This window comes from Hypomesus nipponensis, chromosome 11, assembly GCF_054491055.1.
Source record: "Hypomesus nipponensis isolate SF chromosome 11, ASM5449105v1, whole genome shotgun sequence".
In the NCBI taxonomy this organism is placed as follows: Eukaryota; Metazoa; Chordata; class Actinopteri; order Osmeriformes; family Osmeridae; genus Hypomesus; species Hypomesus nipponensis.
In genome coordinates this window covers 18118125-18137696 of record NC_140371.1, presented here as the reverse complement: position 1 = coordinate 18137696, position 19572 = coordinate 18118125, and the positions used below count along the sequence as shown (strand labels likewise).

Here is a 19572-nt window from a genome sequence, read left to right as displayed (position 1 = left end):
AGGGAGCAGTGGAGTAATGCACATGAATATGGGAATGTGGTTGTGGTACTGAAATGTGTTACCCCAATTGTATCTGTTTTTGTGTCTGTGGCAAGAATACTCTTAACATTAAAAACAATCAAATGGAATTTAGTATCAAGTTCAAAAAAAAAAAAATCGATTGACTTGCCAATTTGTCAATTTTCCAACCGTAATATACTGAAGAATATTCCGTCTTCAGTTCTCCTGTATTCTCCAAACTTGTTCAATCTTAAAAGTCAACTATTGTAACTAGGTAATCATAAGATGAGTCAAGAGCAGTCCCCATGACGTGAAATAAGTAATTGCTGTTTGAGCAAAACTTAATTTTACCATGAGCTTAGTTCAAACTGAGCATGCCAAAAGCCAATGACGATCGCATCTATCCCGTTGGGATGTTATGACGTAAAAACCTAGATCGAATCTGATTGCCCTCCTGCCTGATGAAAAGTAATCCCATGTATAAAACGAGGGAGGTCTGTGGGTCCAGAAAGAGACACTAACCGGTGGGAAAGCATCTGATAGATTTTCAACTGTGTTCCGAGACTACTTGGGAACTCACTGCCGCACGAAGACGCGTTCAGAACCCTGGACAGCGCCAAATAGAGAGAGGACCCGCGGATCAATTTTTTAAAGCACATGTAAGACCTTTTCTGTGATATTATTTGTAAGGAAATCAACAAAACAGATTATTTGCATATTCCAATACATGTTTTCTTTCTTTTGACTGTATTTAGCCTATGGTTTTGTTAACGTCAAATTAATGATTTTGCCGAACTTAAAATTGTTCAAGCAAGACAAGATAGAATGTGAATATTCGTAGCATCTGTAACGATGTAGATGTTAAGCGGCAAAGTGCTCACCAACTCATTTAAAAACCCGTGCGCAATTACGCATTTGTCTGAATAGTTGTAACATTCCTACCTCAGTGCTGAATTTGACCAACATGATAAAACCTGCAAAATAGTATTACATTGTTTAGAAAACGGTTTGCTTTTTAAGATTGTAATCGACGTTTGTATCAATCGATATATTTTGTATCAAAACTCCAATGCGTAAAAAGCATTGAGTTATGGTTTGTGAGTTGTTTCATATCAATGATTCAAATAATCAATACATGTCATTGTATAGACTATACGATACCATCTAAACTCCCTGATTTCCATTGCAGGTTTAAAGCGATGGTTCAAAGAAACGGTCCCCAGCTGCTTCTCCTTATAGCCCTGTGCAGTGTGTTATATTCCCGGACTCTGAGTTTACCATATGCATCTACGAGGTAGGCTACGACTATAGAAGGCAACAATATAGTCTACATTGTTTTATTTCGTTTGTTCTTAAAGTAACTCATGCAGCCTACTATCTCTGCTGTGCAAGTTATTTTAACTAATACAATTATGAAATTGTGTTTATGAAAATCATTCACGGAATTTAGTAACATGTTGCCTAATCTATTGAAGTGAGGCTATTTTCAGTAGTCTTCCGTTTCAGTTGCTTGTTTTTACCTGACCAAAAAATCACAATGTTTTGTCAATTATATTTGCTAGATTTATATAATGCAATTGTAATTTGCTCTTTTTCTTCCCAGACCGATGCGACACGCAGACGGTCTCTTTACAAGCGGATACAGCAAACTTCTTGGGCAGTTATCAGCGCGACGGTATCTGGAATCTTTGATTGGGAAGCGCGTCAGGTGAGCAGTAGGCTTACAGGCGGGCGCTTGTCATTGGGAATTATGGATTTTGGAAGATAATTTATATTTCAAATGTAGTCGTAGATCCCATTTAAATATATATTTTGTGTCTAGATTTAATACAGGCCTATATAAACACTCATATCAGAGGACATTGATTTGATCATATTTTCAAGGAGGCCTAGGCTCTTTACATTTTAAAGTTTATGACATGACATGCTTTGAGTAATCAATTTTATTGTCTGTACTATATTTGTTGCTGAGTTTCAGTAAATGTACTATTGATAACTCTAGCGTGTTCAAATGAATTCATAGTATGAAAGCACAGTCCATGATGAGATGTTGGACTGAAGAGGGTTTTTGTTTGACCTATGTGTGTTCAGTGACGACATGATGGAGGACCAAGTCCCAGTGAAGCGACACTCAGATGCGATCTTCACAGACAACTACAGCCGCTTCCGCAAACAGATGGCCGTGAAGAAATACCTGAACTCAGTCCTCACAGGAAAAAGAAGGTTTGTGCGCATGTGTGTGCGTGTGTGCAGTTAGCATTTTTGTGTGAGGGCATGGTTGCTGTTCTTCGTGCCTCGTTTAGACCACTTCTCTTCTTTCTCCTCAGCCTAGAAGATCCTCCCAGTGTTCCGGAGGAGTCCATAAACGACCCAACTTTTCAGGAGAGCTATGATGACGTCAATGTAGATCATCTTATAAATTTCCAATTGGTAGGTTAGGCTTCTCCCCTGTTAATGTTAGATTGGAAATCATGAATTATCAGTGCACCATCATTATACTTGTCCTTCCTTCTCAATAATCTGTTTTCTCTCCTTCTCCATCTCTTCCTCCCCACCTCCCTTCCCTAACTTCCTTTTGCAGCCACTTTGAGGGAGAGCAGTGTGTGTACGCAAACCTCAACCACACATCTTCATTGACCTGCCATTCCAAAAGTATTAAAAAGGACATCTGTAACTGACATGTGTCAGAGTCCAATGTGGTTATCTATCAAGTATATGTTTACATTGTATATAAGACACTTAAACTAAAGACTTAACCCTCGATGATGCAGGCCACAGTAAATAATATGTGACTTCACCTGATTGGGATAAATCTGCTGTTAGCAGGACCTCAGTACTCCGTAGATATAGCTCTGCACAGTACAGTTTAATAGCAAGAGCTTAAGCAGATGAGGACCACATTTGAAGCTATATTGATGCATACAATCACTTTTTATCCACTTAGAACAAAGCTATATCTGTGCATAAACCTGCCTAGAGCAATCTAGTGATGTAACTCACCAAATAAAAATATGTCTGTTTATTTTTCAAAGCTGAGTACTTTTGTAAGTAAATGCTTGTGTTGAAGATGTTCTGTCTGAGAATAGTGGTACACAGGTTTGCTGCCAGGAGTGACCAAGCAGCACCTCACACTTGAAGACGTTCAACTTTGTTGATACAATCCTAATGATATGATTTAGAGGTTAAAACCTATTTTGCAATGGGGGCTCAGCAGGGAAAAAAGAAAAAGCTACAGTTGAAGACCAAACGATAACACTAGGAAAGTGGTTTAATCCTCATAAATAACTGTGCTTGTTACTCTGCAAGTACTCCCCTGGAATGCTAAAGGTGAGCAATTAGAGGCAGGAAAGTTTATTTCTTGCTGGGTTTTCTAGCTGCCAGTAACTTTAAATTAACACAATCATGATAAGGATATTTAAACCATAAGAACACATTGGAGATAGTTGAGAAAAGTCTGTGAGGTACATACATTATTCATTTAGATATTGTCTGTGGCACACAATTATACAATTTAGTCTAAGGAGTTATAGAAATAATTGACTATAAGGTTCTGTAGATAGGTCATCCCTTTCTTGTCTTGTACTATTTTGTCATGGAACGTAAAGTTAGTTAAATGTAAATGTGATCTCTTTGAGAAGGTCAAGGCCAAAGCATGAGAAGAAAGTGAGAAAGAAATGTAAGACATAAATTGTTTACCATAGATAGTGGTCCTTTTCTACAGGATGTCCCTTTCAATAGATCCAGATAATACTCATAAATAAATAAAACAGTTGCAAACATTCCCGTTGTTTCTCATTTGGTGATTATTTGGATGGAGGTCGTAACACATACAATATGCTGGGCAAGATTACATGGACACAGTCATCGGTGACTTGTGCTCCAACTGGTTGAGCGTGCTGAAATCCCTGAAGCCAGCAACAAAAACATAGCTGTTTAAACATATGAGTCAGTGTGTCAAAATAGATGTTTGACTCATAAATGTCAGAAGGAATCTGCTATGGGGGAGGGGGTAGATAATGGTAGGGCCAAAGTCAATTATATTATTAGCTTATTATAGGATTACATCTCTGTCCATACCTCTATGTACCAAAAAACAAAGATGGAATTACAACCGTGCAGGTCTGTGGAACCTCCGTGACGTAAATATGACCAAACACAGTCAACAGAGACAGTCACATAAAAAAATGATTTACATAATACAGCAAACCTGGGAGGGCAATGGTCAATCAGTCCCTGAAAGCATGTCTAGATACCAAGTCTCACCATGGCCTGCTTGAGGGCTCACACCGAAAACCCTAGGACAACTGGGAAATAGAATAAATCACATTTGGTTCAGGAATACCTCTCCTGTCAGTGTGCTTGTGCGTGCTTGTGTGTCCACTCTCCAGTGCAAAGTGAACGATATGTGATTATTCCCTGCCTTGTGGAGAGGCCAGACTCATTAACTCTCATTACTGTTGATCTTAATGGCCCCACATTCCCTCTACCCCCAGCCCCTGAGAGTCCAAATAGAGAGGGGCTTGAGTGCTGTCAGACCCCCGTGTTTTAACTCAGGGAACACATTGCTTCTGGTGTGTGTGTGTGTGTGTGCTCTATGTTGGGGTTGGTGAAGGGAGGTAATTGTAGCTTTTCCTCCACTTAGTGAGTTAGACCTATCACTACAGATGTGCAGTGTGTGTGTGTGTGTTTATGGGATTTGTGCAGTACTTAACCAACCCATTCTACCCTGCTCTCATTCTATCCTTTTCCTTCACTGCCCCTCTCCACAAAACAGTAATTTTGTACAGGGGGGCTGGAAACCATAGGCCAGGTTACAGGCTAAATTCAGGGGTGAGCCTTCCTGCCTCCTTTGCCACTCTACTTCCTGTTTCTTGCATCTGGAGGGGTTGTCACATGGTGTCGATGACAGTGGACAGGCGCAGGCCTTTGCGTCTGTGACATGTGGCTCTGCAACAGGAACCAATCACTCTACATCGGTGTCACATGATCTCATGCTTTGTCATACACCAACCAACCTGCATCACATTTGGTGTATCTTCCTATAATTAAAGAAATAAATTAGCACAAAACTAAAACTTGTTTTTCTTCAAATCTTGTTTTGACTAACTGAGCGTAAAAAACAAGGGAAACAGTAAGCACCTGGTCTGTGACAAACATGTTAATGACTTTTTCAATTAGGGAGGTCTCATTAGTGAAGGTGTCTTGTGTCTCTCAGGCTCAATAAATCAGCTGAATGAATGACCCTGCAGATCTGGGGCCTGGAAAGGGCAACCTTCAGATAAATCATGATCAAACGCTGACAAATGGCTGAAAATCCCCTCAGTGCACACATGAACAAACACATAACTCTACAACATGTATACAACCTGGACATATCCCAGTAACAGCCCTGTGTATGTTTGTGCATCTATCTGGCCTCTTAATGCCCTTCATGTTGAGCCAAAGAGCCATGGAAAGGATCTCAAATAAACCAGGTATGTATGGCTTTCAATGAGTCAACTATTTCATGAGCATTTTTTTCTTTGATTTGGATCCTGTCCAAAGTCAACATAGGTGATATTCACTCATTTACACAATAATGGGTTAATGCCAGGAGCAGAAGCTCATGTTGTGGGTCATGATGAAATGTCACGTCTAATGCCAGGACTATTTTAGGCTTGATTACTTGAATTACTATTCCGGAACTTATCCATTCTAATGAAATGTGACAGCAATGCCTGGTTTAAGACGGTACACTGAAAACATGTGGAAGAACCACTGACTTTCAATTAGAATTTATGTTTTTTTTTCTTCTAGTTTTCTAACTAACCTGTTGCAGCAATAACAGTGCATAGACTGCTCTATGGGGGGGACGACGACAATGTAGAAAGCTAAACAATCAAGTGTTTCTCTGTGTGTGTGTGTTGGGAGCTACAGAAGGCTTTAGGACAGAGATAGAACAGTCTCAACAGTCAACTGCACATTGACATTTCTGTCACAGTCAGTAACAAGGGCAGCCGCAGGGCAGCCGTGGGTGGGGAGAGCTGCCACAACACCACACGGTCCAACACTGACGTATGCTGCGTAAGGGCACCATGCTGAGACTGAGGGGAATTGGGAAAATCCCTGATGTGGAATGTAGGGCCAGCAAAGGTGGAGAAGAACAACTGACGATTGATGTCCAGCAGGCCAGGGATACGATATGATCCAAAGTCATGGCTCTCTGTCGCCTTTATTCTTCGGGACTTTCCTTATTTCATGGCTTGAATCTTTATTTGTATTCTTTTTTTTTTGTCGTCAAACTATAGTAAAAAAAAAAAAAAAAAGGTTGATTTCTTCATTCGAGACTGCAAGCTGCTGTGTATGATTACCTTCCCCAGAAATACACGACTCTGTGAAACCAATGACTCGGTCCAGTTGAGAAGAAATTACATTTGAATTACACTGGGTACTTTTTATTTGAACATATCTCCACAACATCTTTCAATAATATATTGACATTGCCTGCATATTTGAAAAAACAATGTAGGCCTACTTGATTTCAGATAAGCTTGTACACATCTTAATGGATTTGTGCCACTTGATATCAATGTCAATTCGTGCAATGTGTTCATTTTGCTGCCACGTCATGTGACAAATCAACATCCACAAGTTTAAGATTTAACTAGAGATATAATAAATTGAATATCAAGATATTGGAATAACCTCATATTGTGACTTATTGCTGGGTCAGCCTTGCCTAGGGTAACCCTAATCACAGATACTCATATTTTCTGAAAAAAAATAGTACAAAACATGGTTTGTTGCAATTATGTCTTTGCTTGACTGTACTATGCACCACTGTAATTGAGAGATTAATACACTTAAGTTCTTTGACCAAGCCATAACTAGCTAGCTGCTCTGAGATGTTAGCGCTGTACTGTGTTTGAGTCATTAAGATGTGCTGCAGTATCCTTTTGCTCACCATGCCTGCATGGTAGTTAAGATGTGGTTACTTTGCAATGTGGATAACAAATACAGACTGACATTTGTTTTTAGAACCATGCACTTTTGATGCTTGAATTTCTGCTGTACTTTCTGTATTCACTATTGTACATCACTTTGGATAATAGTATCTGCTAAATAAATGTAAATGTTGTAAAAGGACTTGCTTTCATTTCCTGAACAGGTGAGCCAAGATAATGCACTGAAACGTGTTGGGTGTCTGAGAGGGAACAAGGACAGGAATAATATGGTGGAAGGAAAGTAAAAAATGGATGAATGAAACAAAATTAAAATCCACAGCACCATCTACCATAGAGGTAACGATAGACAGCTATTTGTAGTCTATAACACCACCTAGTGGAGAAAGGGAGTACTATCCAACTATGGGTGCCTTGTGCAATAAACTGAAACGTTCTTTTTCTTTTTTTACAAACGAAACAAGATAAATTGGCATTTAAAAATATAACAGGGAATATTTATTAAAACAGTACATATTTACATATGTCACATAAAAAAAGCAGATTTACAAATATCATGGACAATCACATTTCATTAAGAAATCCAATGCACAATCCCAATAAAACAATAACCATCTTTTGCTGGATTGATATTTTCTTCTCCATATGGTATTACAACACCCCCCCCCCCCCCCCCCGATGATGATGGACGTTTCATGACGACAGAACGGCAGTAAACTGGCGCAAGAAAAACCTGATTGTCCCCGATCTCTCTGTATTCCACAGAGAGATCCCTTTGGGTTTAGTCTGTGGCAGGTGGCCACAGGAGTGAGCACTGATTAAGCTAAAAAAGGTCCTTGAATAAAACTCCAATAATCATTAGCTTTTTCTCTTGAGAGTCTTAGGGTTAAAAGACACATGGTTGGTTTCACAGCCTTCTGACGTTCTTCTTGCTGCGGGCACTGCCTATCAGAATGGCTTTGTCCCTGGACGTGCTGCTGCCGGGCCCGTGGGGCAGAACGGTGCGACAGGCCGAGGAGCCGTGGAAGTGGCTCTGGCACAGGGTACAGAAGTCGAAGGCACAGCTTTGCCTCGTGCAGGTGGCACGGAGGGCGCGGGCGTTGTGCTTGGCTGGGGAGCCACACAGCTTGCAGTGCTTCAGAGACTCATGCTGCTTAAGGGAACTGGCAACCTGGAGGAGGAAAACACAACACGAATGAGTTAAGACTTCTCTGGCCACGCCTTCTATGCTCTATAGTTGTCGAGAGAGAGGGTCAGAAGACACCAGTGAGCTGCCCTCTATGAACTGGATATTAGGAAGCAAAAACAGGACTGGACCAATACACACCTCCTGGTATTCCCTGAAGCGTGTGGCATGAGAGTTGCGGGTTGAGGGAGTGCAATCTTTCTGCAACGGACTCCTCTTGGAGGCACGCTGGGCAGATGTGGAGGCTACGGTCTGTATGCAGGACAGCACCACCCTGGACAGGGCAGCGCTGCGCGTCAGACAGTCCCCACTCTCCAGTCCTTGAGCATTTCCAGAGTCCTGCCATAAACAGGAGCAACAATTGTTAAATACACTTCCACTTGATGAACCCCCATTTTTTTGGGTCCCTTTTCATAGTATGACAGTGTCAATACAAATGGCAGAGACCTCTAAAATGTACCAACTCATTGTGGGCTAATGGTCAGTCAGTTAACCTGGCTTGTGGACAAAATTGAGTCGGCTCTTACCTCAAATCTCTGTTCTGCCTCCTGGCATCTGGCGAGTGCAGCCTTGTCCTGAAGGATGATTCTTCTCCAGGTTCGGCTTACCATTCTGCAGCTAGGAAGAAAGAGAAGACAGTCATGAATAACATGAATTCTTGAGAGGAAACGTCACCCATGTTGTTAACTTGTGCTAGCTTCACCACACCATGTCTATCAAAAGGTGTCAGGAAAGAGTATCCTACTTACTGGATCAAGTCCACCTCTCCAAGCATCCCCAGGATCCTTGTGAGGATGTGTCTCATGTCTCTTTCCAGCAAGGACGTGAACACATCCACACACTCCCGCCCCATGTGTCCTCCGATGACTCTATCTAGATTAAAATCCTTGGCCAGCTTGCTAATGATTGTCCAGTCATAGCTCTTGGTCCTGCTGAAGGTCTTTCTGAGTTCCTGACACACAGTCTGCTGGAACTTAAGTATAGGGAGGTGTGATTCACTGTGGTTTTTGGCAGAAGGGGTAGATGAAGTGTACCTCTCCAGATCCTCCTGACCTAAGCAAGTTGATACTAGATTCTCTTCTGATTCATAGCTCTTATCGCCTTTTTCAAGTAGGCTGTTCTGCAAGGATAGGTAACCACTGTCCTCAAATTCCTCACAGTTCAATGACACCTCGTTCAGTATTCTGTCATGTTCTTTCTTGTTGTTTTCTTTGTTGTGGACACCCCTGTTGTTATTAAAAGACACGCTGTCGCGGGGCAAACCAGGAGACAACTGAGGCTTGACTACGATGTCGACGCATTCCTTCCGTAAAAAGTTTTTTAGGGCAGGCATCTTGAAGTCGGCGGCAGCTTTCTCAGTGCTGCACGGAGCCCGGTGATCCTCGAAGCTAGCTGGGCACTTCATTTCGACTTCGCTAACGTAATTTTTTGACTTCTTTGCAATCCTGGAAAAGGAGGGAACACTTTAGATGTGCGTAATGTCAAAGGCGTAAAACACTTTAGGTCGGGCCTTGGTTCAAACTACTTTCCCCCTCATTTCTGTCAGCTACAATTTGCATACCCATTTATCTGGTGAGGCAGGTTTGGTGCTACTAGTTAACTAGATTGCTATAAAAGCTTGACTTTTCAACATTTTAAGTGATGTCAGTAGTTAGCTAATACTTTCATAATTCGTTACTTATCTATTACAGAAATATTCTTCACAAGCAAAAATAATGGGGGCGTACGCCAAATTTACGCGCCAGCTTCCGTTCAAAAAGAAACATTTGAGCGAATATAAAAACTGTAATTGCACAAACACAATGTGTCATATCATAACAAGTTGCACAAATGTAATGTTAAGTTTCACCAGCTCTAAATATTCAACAGCTAGCTAACTAACTAGAGCTAACCTAGCTAGTACAAGGAAGCTAACCAGTCGGTCAGTCAATTCTAGAGTCAAGTAGTAAAAGTAGCTAACAAGTAGACAATTTAAACACCCTTATTTGTAACTTACTAAATCAGAATGTTTCGTACCTTGTGACTTGAAAAGAGGAATCTTGGTTCCTAACAACTATGCAGCATTACCTAGACAGTAATCCCCGTGCCAGTGTACGTCCTAGTGTGGGGGAAATGAAAGAGCGCTCGATTCCTCCACATTTGAAATTCGTGTAAAAACGGCACAGTCCAATGAAATCAAAGCGGGACAGCTACCTTTAAAACCCCAGCCAATGGCGAATAAGACAACCACGTGTGACACGGCTGCGCGATAAATGTATAATCCCGCAGTTTTTTTCCCACCAAAACAAGAAGGAAAACAATCTACTTACTAAGCAAGCTTCACATTACGCCTGCATTGCATCGTGTATTAAATACTCGATCGTGACCCATAACTGGTTTAAATGGATAGTGTATTTAGGTATGCATACATAAATAATAGTTGTTTCGGCTTGTTGCATTAAACCTGCAATCCTCTCGATCTACAGTCAAACGAGCCAATTCTGAAGTAGAACGTTTATAAACAATATAACGTAAAAATAGCTAGGAGTAGTTCTCCTCAAAGCCCAATGAGTACTTGCGCTTTTCAGGTTATTCACACCTGTAGGGTGGAATGTGTGAATGGGCTATCCCCTCAAACCCTACCAGGACAAACAAACAACAATCACTTGGTCCTCAACATGTCACACTTCACAGCTTTATTATTGTCTCTTTGAATCCCTGCTATATTTTAACATCATGTTCATCCTCTCCTAGTATGTCCATAAGAGTCTCCTGGTTCGAAAATTCATGCAAAGCTGAGTTCATCTCGTCCAGTAAATCCTCCCCTGAAAGAAACTCTCTCACACCATGGATTGTCTTCCCTATGCGATGGTCTGTTATCCTGTCTTGGGGGAAATTGTACGTTCTGATCTTCTCAGACCTTCCTTTGGTGCCAATCTGGAGAAAAATGATGAAAGATAAGAAAAGCACTTGTCCAATCCACTTATTTACATACAGTCACAGTTATTCCTCATCCATTGCTTTTGTCTGGTTGTGTGATAGAGTAAAGGTCCTCTACATTGATTATTATAAGCACAGCCATGTAGATAAGATACACAATTTGTATATTAGTTTTACAGCCTACCTGGACTTTGCGTGCAGAGTAACGCTTGCTGGTTTCCTCTTCCAGTCTCATGCTGTAGAGCTTAGCCCTCAGCATTTTCATGGCCTTCTCCTTGTTCTTCAGCTGAGACCGTTCCTGCTGGCATTCTGCAACCACACCTGGGAGAAACAACAGAGATCACAGTCAAGATACACCTAGATAGAAGACGGGGAAAAAGGGAGTCAGATTGCTGAGCGGTGAGGGAGTCGGGCTAGTAATCAGAAGGTTGTCGGATCGATTCCCCGCTGTGCCAAATGACAGTGTGTCCTTGGGCAAGGCACTTCACCCTACTTGCCTCGGGGGGAATGTCCCTGTACTTAATGTAAGTCGCTCTGGATAAGAGCGTCTGCTAAATGTAAATGTAATGTCTGCTTGCCTGTGGGGAGGTGAACAATTCTCACAGCGCTGTCTGTAGTGTTGACATGCTGGCCACCTGCTCCACTTGCCCTTGTGGTCTCAATCTTCAAGTCTTTGGCATTGATTGTGAATGAGATCTGATCAGGACAACACAAATAAAGAGATACTCTTAGTTAACAAGAGACACTGGAACATTCTAATACTCACAATAGTATGCTCCGTTGGGTAACACACTATTGGAGGAACCTCAGGTCTCACCTCAGTGGGTTGGGGCAGTATGGCCACTGTCATGGTGCTGGTGTGCATGCGGCCCTGTTTCTCAGTCTTGGGGACCCTCTGAACGCGGTGGACCCCTGCCTCATACTTCATCCTTTTATAGCTCTGAGGACCACTGACACTAGCTGACGCATGACGCAACCCGCCTGCAAACAGAGAAAGATGTAAAACAAGCACATCAGACACCGCAACACAGACAGGCAGACAAACTTATGTACTCAACGTCTATGACCTTAAAAGTACACCCAGATAATGGTATCTCAGTTGAGGACCGTATGAAGACAGCTTCAGGTATTGGGCCTTTCATTAGCTATTGCTTTTTTTTTACCAAGACAACCACTGTGACAGTCTGAATGAACAAATCAAATACATGCCACTGACCCATCTCACTCTTCATGTAATCCAAGATTTCAAAGCTCCACCCCTGATGCTGGGTGAAGCTGTGGTACATATCGAACATCTCTGCAGTGAACAGCATGGCCTCCTGGCCTCCAACCCCGGCTGTGAGCTCCAGGACCAGGTCGCTTAGGTCTGCCTCATCCTCAGGAACCAACATGTCCAGAATCTGAGAGGACGAAGGGAAAAGCAACAGGATGAGAAGGATCACTCTTTTCAGTTTTTTTTTATTTTGGTAGTGGGGTGTGACAATAAAATACTGACACAGTGTGCGGTTTAAGTTTTACCTTTTGTCTAAGATCTTGAATCTTTGATAGACAGACTTCGTTCTCCAAGACTGCCAGTTCACGCATGTCTGGGTCTTCATCTTTAAAGACCATGGGAACATACTCAATACACCATGTCAGGTCTCAGAATGTTAACGGTAATTATTTACTTACAGCTTGTGCGTACATACCTTTGAGTAACTTTTCCGTCTCTGCAAACTCCTGTTGTTTTGTTTTCAGTTCCCTGATATACTGAACCAGGGGCGCTAATTCAGATTCCCTGGTTCTTTTAGCTCTTAGCTCCTCCTCGCTAATCTTCAGTCCTTCACTCATGTTGATAACTGGCAGACATTCATAATACTCAGTCTCTATCTTCTTCAGGTAGTCCTGCAGAGATCTCTGAGCAAAGATCTCGTCCACATTCAGTACTTTAGTAATCCTCAATGGCTGCGTGGAGTGGAATGTTCTACAGTGGCAATTTATTAATTGCGAATTGGGAAGTCTATCACGGTGAGATAATACTCGGTATCTTCTTTGGCTTAAGACGCCAGAGGACGAGGTCTGATGGGGTGTCATCGAGGACAGTTCATGCAACTTCCTAATGGAAACGTGAAAAGCTTGTCTACAAGTTTTCCAGGAAAAGCTCATTGTAGCTCATTTGTCTTGCCTTATCTCTGTAATAATACACCGATGTTCTGACCTGCTAAGCTAGTTAGCTAGACTGCTGCAAAACAACCCTAACACTTGTAAGATTATCCTTTACTTATTTCTTATTGTATTCGTAAACATGCCGAATACATCGCCGTTCAACACAACTATATTTACTCCTTTTTACTAAGTTAATTCATACCGTCGACAGGTTTCACATAGTTACTCTTGAGTGGCAGGGTGCTGCCATGCTTATTCGGAGCACATGCGCAGTCAGTCACACCAGCACGCCAGTATTAAATACAATAATTGTTATAATAGGCCTTCTGTAAATAAAGAAATCATTGACGTTGGGAGAAATTGTAAAAGAAAAATACCTCAAAAACTGCTAAGGTGACCTTTTAAATCATTTTTTTACAGACAGGGGCGTTACCTACCTATTGACCAATACCTTTTCTGACCGAAAGATGGCAGAAGAGGCATGTTCACGCATCCAGCCAACCTGTCCTCTGGTTGCATTCAGGTTGGTCCTCTACAAAGCTCACTGGGCTCTCCATTTTATAAAAATATTTCTCTATTAATGTTGTATTTGCTTTGAACTGAACCTAGAACTGCTAAGCGTATTGTACGGTTGGTCTGTCTGTGGGCTCAAAACAAAATACGTTTTCACATTACCTTGGACGCATCAAAGGGATGGTATTGGTCGCTCTAATTTGAATTTATGCAATTTTATATATAGCCAACTTTTCTAGGTTTATGATCATGTCATTAAAACCCTCTGGTCCTAGTTCTGTCCCTTTAAAATATTTTTATATTATTTTATTATTTTTAAAGTTTCCCAAAGCCCTAAAATGCAGATTCACCGTATTATTTTGGGAAATGTTATACATGTATGTCCTTCCTTCTAGACTTCAGCCGTCATAGGCCTATCTTGTCTTTATTTTAAAACACAAATTATCAAATAAATAAAAACTAATGAGGCTGCTTTGGTTACCAGAACATTTATTGTATTTGTCGATTCTGTGGTGGTGCACACTCATTTGGTATGGTTGAAGTGTACTTGCTTGGAAGTTTGAGCATGTAGGGAACAAAGGTGATGCCTAAGGGAGATATCCATGTAGATTCAATACCATATCCTCAAGTTCTATTTGACACAGTTGAGCTGTTTACTCTGAGAAACATTTAATTGGTTATTTAAGAGGAGCACATTATGTTCACACTGAACTCAAAACAACTGGGTGTAAATATGACAGTAGCTTCAAACACAGTTATTGACTTAAGTTAGAAGCCCAAATAAACGACGGAAGATTTATGTATTGGACTACTGTGTATGATTATTCTCTTATTTCAACATATCCGTGTGATATTTGAATGTACCATGCACAATGTGTGTACCAAACTTAATTTCCTCAACCATTCTGGTCTACACAACTCTTCTGTTTTGTTTCATATTAAAGCTCTGCAAAAAATTCTAGTGTAGGCTACAGTTACTATGGACTAGTTGAGTGTTCTAGTGTGTTACTGTGCGAGAGAAAGATGCATTTGACATTGGAAGGTCTGTAAGAATAATTCACCATCCTGACAGCGAGAAGAAAACATAGAAAATAATGATATTTATTTATATTGTATATCTGCATTTCACCATTGCATATTTCCTTTTATGGGAGGAATTCATTGTCTAATTTTAATAATTTAACCTACAACCAATTTGAATAGTTATGTAAACACTCAGCATCCAATTTTGTACACAAATCATGTCTGACCTAGTGGCTGCGTCTTTCATTGCACTGCAGTAAACTTGACAGTGCAGAGCTAACCACATTAAGCGTAGTATTGTTACTTATCATATCATTTAATTATATATTATGTGTCTGGTATAGGTTTTTGGATCATTGTTTGCCCTCTTTGTCTCTATATTGTACTGCATATAAGTAATACATGTAAGGCATACTCGGCTATTTCATAGTAGTCCTTTAACTCTCGCCATCTGTGATTTGTAGAGTGACCAACAAAAGATGACGACATAACGATTTGTTAGGTGCCACCAGAATTTCCTTTTGTCATATTTTAGGCAACCAAATGTTTAAGCATTTCAACAGGCTTACTACATCTAGTTTTTAATGAGATTTAGCTCTTTGAATCGGACTTGAATCTAATTTTAGAATGTAAGCAGTTTTCAGCAGTCTGTACTAACTTGCTTGATTCAGATACTTTTTTCCTTTTGAACCATTACTATAATTTAACCATATTCCTCTTCATTCAGAATTGCTTATGCAATTTTAATTACACAAAATCTAAGTTCAAACTGTATTGACTGGCATGGCATGGAACACTAGCAAAGTTTAAAGCAGGCTAGAGTTTAGCCAGATTCCTTCAAATTCCCTTTCATTTACACAAGGGCACTGTACTAGCTATTGCATCCACACAGACATTCCATAAAATGTTGTTACAGTGTTATTCCCTAAAGCTCTGGATCATTGACTTTATTGTAAGAGTCTAGTGGTAAACATTTTAATTGTGTAACATTCACGATGGTTGTCATGCCATGGTGGTCTCAAACGATTTGAGACACAACTGCGTTTATCCCAGTCTAAGGGGCCCATAATATGGCTTGGCCTTAATGCCTTCGGATTTCCAGAATGCTAACTAACTGTCCTAATCTAGTTACAACATCAGCCCTGAAGTCACAAATGACCACCCCTGTGGACCTATTAGCAAGGTTCCAGTGGTTCATAGTGTGATACTGGGTCAGTGGAGCTAAGGGTAGTTATCACAAGACAGATCAGATGCCGTCTTAAGCCATCCATCATTATGTGCCTTATTTTAGCCTAATAAACTCTCCATTTAATTGTTGGCCTGTTCCTCTTGAAAGCAAATAGTATTTGACTCCTAGGCCATGCCACAGACTAGGAGAGAAACGTACATCTGTTTCAAAGTTAAATGATGTGCTAATTATTCAAGGGAGTTTGAGGGATTTTCTTTAAATGGGTCAGGCCAGCAACTTTGCTGTGTCACCACAGATTACCAGAGGCATGGGAATTAGGGGGGGCCCAGCTCTTAACAGCAATTTTGCGGGGCACCCAGACAGCTACAATGGAGTTAAAATGATTTAGCAAGGACATGCTCTTACAGCAGTCTTCTGAAACTGTTATATGGGCCTCTTATAGTTGATATATAGAAGCCTACAGTTGACCTGTATAATTAATCAGGCAATAGGTTTACTGTATTGTATGTTGGATCCGGTTGCACAGCTATGTATGTTAATAGATATAATATGTACATAATATTTGATACTCTCTCTACTTTCATAGTACAGTACATTAAGGGGGGGTCTGATACTTTGAGAGACTGACTGAGGGGAAGACAGTGTGTGTCCCTATAATGTCAGCCAAACAGCTGCAGCTCACAAGCACGGTAACAAAGGCACTGTTTGTTAGAACTACCCTGAATCCCATGGCCTTGGTCTTCTTAATACAATTCAATATCTGTTCATTAGACTATGATGTGAATGAAAAAGTTAAAAGTATCAGGTGAATGTCCTGATACAAATGATTTACATGGTCTATACAGGGTAGTAAGGTGATTGTAACCTTCATTGGAAATGACATGTTTACATAGTTAGATCATTCTGAATACATACATTTTACAGTTACAGAGACTGCTAGATTAAAGAAACATCTAATTAATCAACATTAAATATGAAATAGGTTGTAGTAGCAACACAGGAAGGCATTGGCACCTGTTGGCATAATACAAATGCACGTATTCCCCTCAGTCTTGGGGGCCACTGTGGTGTGATATTGTTTCCAGGGATGATGAGGCCCAGTCAATTAACAGGCACATGTGAGGGGAAGGGGGAGCTAGCAAGTTAGCATTTGTTATTTTGTCTCTAATTTGTGTCATTGACCAAACAACCTTGGCCGGGTTTCCCAGATTCGTTAAGAAGCTCTTAACTCTAAGAGCTTCATAGGAACGTTCTAAGAGCATTCTAGAGCGCTCTTACAACGTTCTTAAGAAGCTCTTAGCGTTAAGAGCTTCTTAATGAATCTGGGAAACCCGGCACTTATCATTTGAGTCGGTCAGTTGCACCTGCTGACCCAGATATCCCCTCACACAGTCTGTGACTGTGGGAGTGCTATTAAAAGCAAGGCAGCATGTGACGCAACACAGGACAGTTGCTGTGGGGTTATTGGACAAGTTCTGTAGTGTAAAGAGAGGGGAAGATAAAAGGGGAATTGGCCAACAAAAATAGCCCCTCAAGTGCATCTTCATAGCTGGGTGGCCTTTGTGAGTCCAAGCACGTCTGTCTAGCAGCTCCTTTTACTCCACAGAAATGCCTTAAATCTCACCCTAGACACAGTCCTTTTCACTTGAGTTAGGTTTACAATGGGTGTAAACTGATAGAGATGACTTCATTATACTCTATTGTACTTGTCACTGGATGATAAGTAATGTTATTGTAGAGTGAAAAGGATGTTAATGTTTTTCCATAAAATGGCATCTAAGCAATTGGAGTAGGAAGAAGTTGAAAGCCTATATAGAGTGGGATATATTGCAGTGGAAAACTTTCCATAATGACTTTCCCACCCCACTTTCAAATGATGTGAATTCCAATAGTAAAGGATTAAACTTGGATTTGTAGTCTGAAAATCCAAAAGGCGTTCAGTTTGTATAGGAATTTGGGACAACCAGACTTCTACTGACTGCGACCTGCACTGTGCCACGCCACCACGGGCCTCAGAATGACTGCAGCCAAATTGAGTTGCCAACAGGGTCGGTTACTAAAGCGAAATATAACGGAATGAAAAAGGGATAGCGTATTAACTTTTCTTACAAACATGCAGTGCAGCTGACCACGTGATAATATAACACAGCAGCTTCAAACGTGAGTACTGTTATTCATCTATTTAGGCAACTCAATGTTAAGGGGGTTGCTGCGAACACGCTGACACAGACGCGAACATGTAAGGAGTTTGTATTGAGAAGCTACGCGACGTTGTCAAATGTCATTTTGTGCAGGTGCATAACTGCATATCGTAAAATATTTAAACGTTCGAAATTTTGGCAAACGAACCCCTGTCAATGAAACACAGAATGCATGGCTGGATGATCACATAATCGCACTGCGCTACCGTTGCATCACAGTTTTCTATAGACCGTCACACATACTCTGTGCAACTGTGAATTTTATTAGGCTTCTTCAGCATCCAGAATGAATGGAAAATGTTATGTAAAAATGCAAGGGATATTTTACATAGGTTGAAATGTAATATTCCAAAAGTATTCCATTAATTACCAACCAACATATATCACTTCACTGGCGGACTTTTATGTTTGCCCTTGCCCTTCAAACAGCCAGTCAGCCACTGTAATCACTTGATGTATTTCACTTTGATGCGTGAGAAACATAGTTATACATACTTGTTTTCTTAGCTGCATAGCATCTACGTTTGTAAACAAACATTGGAGTTGCACAGTGGTCGAGTTATGTTATGTCCACAGCTCAGTGTGTCAGTTCTCCGCAGGGGGCCCGCGTGAGAGTTCTGAGAATAGTTCCCATATCTGCATTTGACTCTTCTTTCTGGGCCGTGCGTGTGTGTGTGTGTGGCTTATCAGTAGTGCTTTTGGCACTGTTATTTTGCCATTTTAAGGAATAGATAGGGTTGATGGTGTTATGAGGAAATCAAACCAAGAAAGTTTTGCTACCTATGGTTATGTTAAATTATGAAATTCAGTCTGAGGGGACATCCACAAGTAATGTGTAAGATGGTTGTGGTCGTCTCTTCTGCAGGGTGCAACTACTTCTTCTTATACTATATTTTGGATCAAGTCAAATGTTTTGGAATCCCGCTACAGGGATTTTTGGTTGCAGCCAGTTATTAAAAAACACATAAAATCCATCACACAACATGAAAGATAACATGACCAGACTGCAGATACAACAGTTCAATTCAGCACCCCTCTCCCCCCTCCAGGTGTGTCAGGGAGAATGGCGGTGGATATGAAATATTGAAATTAATCAACTTTAAAGAATGCATGTCTCAGGTGAAATCCACTCAGCAGTTTGTTTATTCAGAAAACACGTTGGAATCCCTGAAAGTATATTTTACCTAAAGGCGTTGGAATGTTTTCACATTAGCTTTCTTCAAGAAAATAGGCTCAGGATTGTTTTTACATCTTAATGAAGCCACTTAAAATATACAAACTGACCAGTCTCTCTGGTTTCAAGCTGTACTGAGATTGTTGGATCAAGCTATAGATATTAAACTACTCGAAGCCAATACCTATTTTCAATACTGTTATCCAACATACACCTCTCTACATTCCAAAAGCTGGTTATGTTAAATAAATGATGAGTACCGCTTGCTCTGTATTCACTTG

At 40.8% G+C, this 19572-nt stretch overlaps 3 protein-coding genes across 3 annotated transcripts; 1 reads left to right on the top strand and 2 right to left on the bottom strand.

Moving 5' to 3' along the window:
* Window positions 1-527: 527 nt before the first annotated feature.
* Window positions 528-2790, top strand: vip (vasoactive intestinal peptide). The gene is made up of 6 exons (XM_084709813.1): window positions 528-659; window positions 1190-1294; window positions 1604-1708; window positions 2092-2223; window positions 2328-2430; window positions 2582-2790. Coding segments are annotated over exons 1-6 (456 nt in total). The 5' UTR covers window positions 528-657; the 3' UTR covers window positions 2591-2790.
* A 4620-nt stretch (window positions 2791-7410) lies between these two features.
* Window positions 7411-10416, bottom strand: fbxo5 (F-box protein 5). Its single transcript, XM_084710280.1, has 5 exons — window positions 10144-10416; window positions 8877-9572; window positions 8655-8745; window positions 8269-8466; window positions 7411-8112 (listed from the first exon to the last, which is right to left on the bottom strand). The coding sequence occupies exons 2-5, from the start codon at window positions 9530-9532 to the stop codon at window positions 7849-7851; spliced, it is 1209 nt and encodes a 402-aa protein (XP_084566406.1). The 5' UTR covers window positions 9533-9572; window positions 10144-10416; the 3' UTR covers window positions 7411-7848.
* A 365-nt stretch (window positions 10417-10781) lies between these two features.
* On the bottom strand, window positions 10782-13731 carry mtrf1l (mitochondrial translational release factor 1-like). Its single transcript, XM_084710279.1, has 7 exons — window positions 12735-13731; window positions 12565-12644; window positions 12263-12446; window positions 11864-12027; window positions 11625-11742; window positions 11231-11367; window positions 10782-11043 (listed from the first exon to the last, which is right to left on the bottom strand). Exons 1-7 carry the CDS (start codon window positions 13189-13191, stop codon window positions 10828-10830), a joined length of 1356 nt encoding a protein of 451 aa, XP_084566405.1. The 5' UTR covers window positions 13192-13731; the 3' UTR covers window positions 10782-10827.
* Between the last annotated feature and the right edge of the window lie 5841 nt (window positions 13732-19572).

Bases quoted from the DNA above. Each gene is read 5' to 3' on its own strand.
- vip (XM_084709813.1), top strand. The intron at 1,709-2,091 runs GTGAGCAGTAGG...ATGTGTGTTCAG, and splicing joins TTGATTGGGAAGCGCGTCAG to TGACGACATGATGGAGGACC. The intron at 2,224-2,327 runs GTTTGTGCGCAT...CTTTCTCCTCAG, and splicing joins GTCCTCACAGGAAAAAGAAG to CCTAGAAGATCCTCCCAGTG.
- fbxo5 (XM_084710280.1), bottom strand. From the start codon at position 9,532: ATGAAGTGCCCAGCTAGCTTCGAGGATCACCGGGCTCCGTGCAGCACT. The intron at 8,746-8,876 runs GTAAGTAGGATA...CTTTCTTCCTAG, and splicing joins GGAGAGGTGGACTTGATCCA to CTGCAGAATGGTAAGCCGAA. The intron at 8,113-8,268 runs GTGTGTATTGGT...TTCCTCCTCCAG, and splicing joins GCTTCAGGGAATACCAGGAG to GTTGCCAGTTCCCTTAAGCA.
- mtrf1l (XM_084710279.1), bottom strand. From the start codon at position 13,191: ATGAGCTTTTCCTGGAAAACTTGTAGACAAGCTTTTCACGTTTCCATT. The intron at 12,028-12,262 runs GTCAGTGGCATG...CTCTGTTTGCAG, and splicing joins TTACATGAAGAGTGAGATGG to GCGGGTTGCGTCATGCGTCA. The intron at 11,368-11,624 runs GCAAGCAGACAT...TGTTTCTCCCAG, and splicing joins AATTGTTCACCTCCCCACAG to GTGTGGTTGCAGAATGCCAG.